This window comes from Berghia stephanieae, chromosome 14, assembly GCF_034508935.2.
Source record: "Berghia stephanieae isolate SIO BIC M18660-M18661 chromosome 14, UCSD_Bste_1.3, whole genome shotgun sequence".
NCBI lineage: Eukaryota > Metazoa > Mollusca > Gastropoda > Nudibranchia > Aeolidiidae > Berghia > Berghia stephanieae.
This window is the reverse complement of record NC_088373.1, coordinates 16,701,531-16,706,530: the sequence shown is the minus strand read 5'-3', so window position 1 is coordinate 16,706,530 and position 5,000 is coordinate 16,701,531. Positions and strand designations below refer to the sequence as shown.

Below are 5,000 nucleotides of genomic sequence, written 5' to 3'. Positions count from 1 at the left end.
ACTGATTCCACGAGGATATAGTTTCATAGCACAGCATCGAAAAACCGGTCGAGGAGGAGGGATTTTTGTTATTCATAAAGAATCCGTTAAGCTACAGAAAAACAAGACGCAATCGAATTACAAAACTTTCGAATCTCTAGATATGACATTAACATCAGAAAGGAATGAGAAGTACCATGTTGTTGTAATTTATAGACCTCCTCCATCTACAAGGAATAAACTCACACATAATCAATTCTATGATGAAATCGACACGCTCGCGTTAGAAACTAGCACAACCAGTGGTGAAATTCTTATATTGGGCGATTTTAATGTTCACATGGACGATCTAACGGATACAAAATGTTTGAAGTTAAAGGATATTTTAGATAGTCACAATTTAAGACAATATGTAAAGGACGGAACTCACAGGCGGGGCACATCTTAGACTTAATAATTTCCAGGAAAGATAACAAAATAATTGATAACGTTGACGTTTTGGATCGCACAATTTCAGATCATAACCTGATTGCTTTAAATCTAAAAATCGAATGCAAAACAACCGTCAAGAAAACGATCACATACCGGAAAACAAAATCACTAAATAAAGAAACATTTCAAGAATCCATCAGGTCTTTGGATTTACTCGCCTCTGTTAAGAGTTGTGATAATGTTCACGAAATGGTAAACACATATAATAATTCATTGAAAACTGTGTTCGATAAGCTGTGTCCATCGGTCACGAAAGAAATTATTCTTCGACCAAACACCGAGTGGTATTGCAACGAGTTACAAACACTAAAACATCAACTCAGATCTGCCGAACGGATTTGGCGTCGATCCAAATTAGAAATTCATAATCAAATTTATTTAAGACTAAAACACAAACGGAACAAATTAATTCTATCATGTAAAAAAACATACATTCAAAATAAAATAACAAGTGCCAAACGAAACTCACGTGAACTGTTCGCCACCCTGAACAAACTGATGAAGGATCATCCTTCAAATAATTTCGAGGACCCTATTGCTACCGCAAATAGTTTCTCTCTACACTTTAGAGATAAAATATCAGGTATTCGGAATAATTTGGACAAAGAAGAGACAATGAAAGCACAAATAAATGAAACTAATGCACTTCCAGCCGGAGCAGCATTCGACGAATTTGAACCCGCCACTGAAACAGAAGTACTGTCTGCGCTGAAACAATGCTCCAAAACAACCAGCCCAATAGATCCCATTCCTTCATGGCTTGTTCTTTCTTGTGCTAATATTTTGGTTCCCGTTCTTACTCATATTGTAAATGCTAGTTTGTTTATTGGTGAGGTATCTAATAATCTTAAACATGCTATTGTCACTCCCATATTAAAGAAATCTAGCCTTGACAAAGAAGACCCAAATAATTATCGACCAGTCTCGAATCTCACCCTCATGTCTAAAATAATTGAGAAAATTGTTGCTTTTAGGCTTAACACATTTTTGAATGAACACAATTTTGTTCTCTAAATTTCAGTCTGCTTATCGCCCCTTTCACAGCACTGAAACTGCTCTTCTTAAAAATCCATAATGATATCATAAATCATTTATGTCGGAAAAATGATGATGTTATTATCATACTACTCGACCTTAGTGCTGCTTTTGACACAATAGACCATACTCTTTTAATTGACAGACTTAAGACACTATACGGATTTGGGGGTACTGTCCTTGACTGGTTTTCTTCTTACCTCTCTGACAGAATTCAATCAGTGTCTGTAAATCGACAAGACTTCTCTTCTCCTTGTCCCCTATCTTTTGGTGTACCACAGGGTTCAGTTCTGGGACCCTCTTTATTCATCCTCTATATCAGACCATTAGGTGACATCATCTCAAAATATTTTATTAAGTACCATTTTTACGCAGACGACACCCAATTACTGTTTCCCATTAATATCGACAATCATCTCAATGTTATAACGGATATAGAAAATTGTATCTCTGAGATTAGTGACTGGATGTGTTGCAACAAACTCAGGTTAAATGAAAATAAAACAGAGGTGTTGCAAATTACAAGACGGGGCCTCGTGGACCTTTCCACGCTTAACCTGAATCTTTCTGATTATGTAATTCCCATCACTAAAGAACCTGTGAGAAACTTAGGAGTTTTATTCGATACCAAATTAAACATGTCTGCCCATGTCACTAATGTAACTAGATCCTGCAATCTTTACCTTAGATCTATTGGTGCTATTAGAAGGCTTCTTGATATTGATACTACTAAACTTCTTGTGGTCTCTTTGATTCTTACCCGCCTTGATTATTGCAATAGCTTGCTCTATGGTTGTGATAATAATGTCATTAATCGACTCCAAAAGATACAGAACAAAGCAGCTCGATTGGTAACGTTATCTAAAAAGCGCGAGCATATAACACCGATTTTGGAGGACCTACACTGGCTACCTGTAAAGTTTAGGATTGAATTTAAAATACTCACCCATGTTTTCAATTGCTTAAACAATTCCGCTCCTGTTTACCTTCAGGAACTTATCCACCTTTATGAACCCAGTCGAAATTTAAGATCTGCTAATTTAAATATCCTAAGGGAACCCCCAAAATCGTTAGTTTTTCATGAGAAATCCTTTGACCACCATGCCCCCCGACTGTGGAAACTCCATCAATATTGAAACTAAAAATAGTGAAAATCCACTTATCTTTAGAAAACGGTTAAAAACTGAGCTTTTCTGTAGGGCATATAATTTGGACTCTTAGTATGTATTTTATTATAATATATTATGTTATCATCGAATTTGTGTGGTTTTAACATGCCAGTTCTATATTTGTATATCATACATGATGTGTTGTTTAAAAGCGCCAGTGAGCAATTCCAAATTGGAACTAGGCGCTATATAAGTTCATTATATTATGATCCAAACAAACCGTGGTATTGAATTCTTTACCTTTGCAGCCATTCTTGCATTTGTCTGTGAACATGTTGTAGATGTCCTTAAGCATCTGTGTCATTTGTACAACAGTCTGTTTGAAAGGATACTTGTCATTGATGCAGCACACACCTGGTTCTTTGCACGATTCTGTAGGGGGGAAGGGGGGGAGGGATAAGTGCCGGAGAGAAAGGGGGTGGGTGGAGATGAGTATACCAAATCATATTTCAAATAATATGCAAAAGAGCAAATTGAGTTTCCGATAGCTTAATAATTGGTTGAGCAATGGACAAACAAGGAGAAGGGTGTTATTAGGATTCAATAGTCTGATATGTCACGTCCGCCCAGAAACGAGCTGCTTGGTTCTAAACAATCGGTACTTTTTATTCTTCATGCTGGCTAGAACTTATTCACATGTCTTATGATCAGAATGTATAAAAGTCAAAACATGATCAGATTTATAATGTTTTTCTCCTCTGGATTCACTTTTATGCTCGTCGGAGAAGTATTTCATAAGGGCGTCCGCCATTATTTCGATAGTATAGAACCAGTTACTAAGTTACAATGCGCCATTACGAGGGAAGTGACGTCACGACTTTTGAACCCTATTTCTTTCTCAGTCAAGATTTTTGTTATCTGACCTTCGGCCCAACATGAGCAGGGGGGGGGGGGGGGGGGGGGGGGGGGGACTTGGGGGGGGGGGGGGGGGGGGGGGGGGAGGGGGGGGGGGGGGGGGGGGGGGGGGGGGGGGGGGGGGGGGGGGGGGGGGGGGGGGGGGGGGGGGGGGGGGGGGGGGGGGGGCCTGATAGAAAGTACTTGTGAAAAACCCACGTCACCCAAATGACAAATTTTGGAAGAAAAGACACTGTCAAAAAAATCAGGAAGGCTCTTTTTCCCAAAGGGCTTCCCCGGGTTTTACTTTGAACAAGTTATGAAATAAATTTCAAATACCCAACAAACGTCTTTAAAAAAAGAGACGAACAGGGAAAAATAAAGAAAAAAAACATATTTATTGACAAAGCTTTCAAAAAAAAAAAATTTTAAAAATTTAAGAAAACCAAATTATCATCTATTTTTAAAAATTTTTTTTTTTCACCAAATTAATGATAAATCCGAACTTCAAAATAAAAATTAAATTAAATTTTAAAAAAAACCCCATTAAACGAAATTTTTTTTGGGTTTAAATTTTTGACAGCTTATTCCAGACTAAAAAAGACACAAGAGAAAAAAAAAAAAAAATTTCCAAAAAAAAAAACCTACCGGGTTTTGGTGAAACCCAAAAAGCTGAGGACTTTTGGACCTCACTTGCCCATTTTTTCATTTCCAAGATTTTCGTTGTTGGAGGACTTTGGGGTAGTCCTTTGGGTCGTGCTGTAAATTTGGAGGGGTTGGTGTGGTAAAAAAAAAAAAAAGAAACGTAAATTTAAGAGATCAATAAATTTTTTTTTTTTTTTTTCAAATTACCCACCATCTCCAAAACGCTTTTATACCGGGATGACGTGGGGGGCAAAAATTTAATTTTATTGACGAAAACATGAAAATTGGGGTTAGTTTTTGAATTTTCTGTTTTGGAAGATGACAATTTCTCACAACCAAAAGCTCAAAAAATTGCATTTACATCAATTTAAATCCAAAATCATTTTTCGTGGTCCAATTCATCCGACATAATCCCTTCAAGCGAAGGGTCCATAAATAACAATACTTGGAGAGCAGCTTCAGCTTTGGGAAAAAAGACCAGGGAAAGAAAATACGTTTCGGCTGGGTTGGGGGGGGGGGGGGAACGACAGTTTGTTTGAGGGGTATTAGCAAATGTGCAAAGCTCATACCCCGCTCTTTGCACGATGATGGGGAGGGAAGAAATCGCCTTTTTAACACAAATAAAGGAGAAGGTCAAAACCAAAAAACCATCACCCCTCAAATGTGGGGGTGGAAAGGATGGGGGGGCCACATGTTGAAGAAGACCAGGGGGGAAAAATTTAAACTCCCGTCCCCGCCTGAAACCCCAAGGGACCAAAAAGGGGGACTCCGAAAAAGACATGGGGACCTCCCTTTAAAGAACTGACGATGGGGGCCTAATTTTGGGGGGTTACCAAAGATGGGAAG

The 5,000-nt window shown here is 38.3% G+C and overlaps 2 protein-coding genes across 6 annotated transcripts in view; both read right to left on the bottom strand.

The window, feature by feature from the left end:
- The window catches only part of LOC144960043 (coadhesin-like), a 13,400-nt gene extending 10,356 nt beyond the window's left edge, over positions 1-3,044 (bottom strand). The window contains exon 1 of the mRNA XM_078892990.1: positions 2,916-3,044. Coding sequence (XP_078749116.1) covers positions 2,916-2,979 — 64 coding nt within the window. The 5' untranslated portion in view covers positions 2,980-3,044. The remainder of the gene's footprint in view (positions 1-2,915) is intronic.
- The window catches only part of LOC144959858 (SCO-spondin-like), a 148,236-nt gene that overhangs the window by 87,923 nt on the left and 55,313 nt on the right, over positions 1-5,000 (bottom strand). The window lies entirely within an intron of this gene.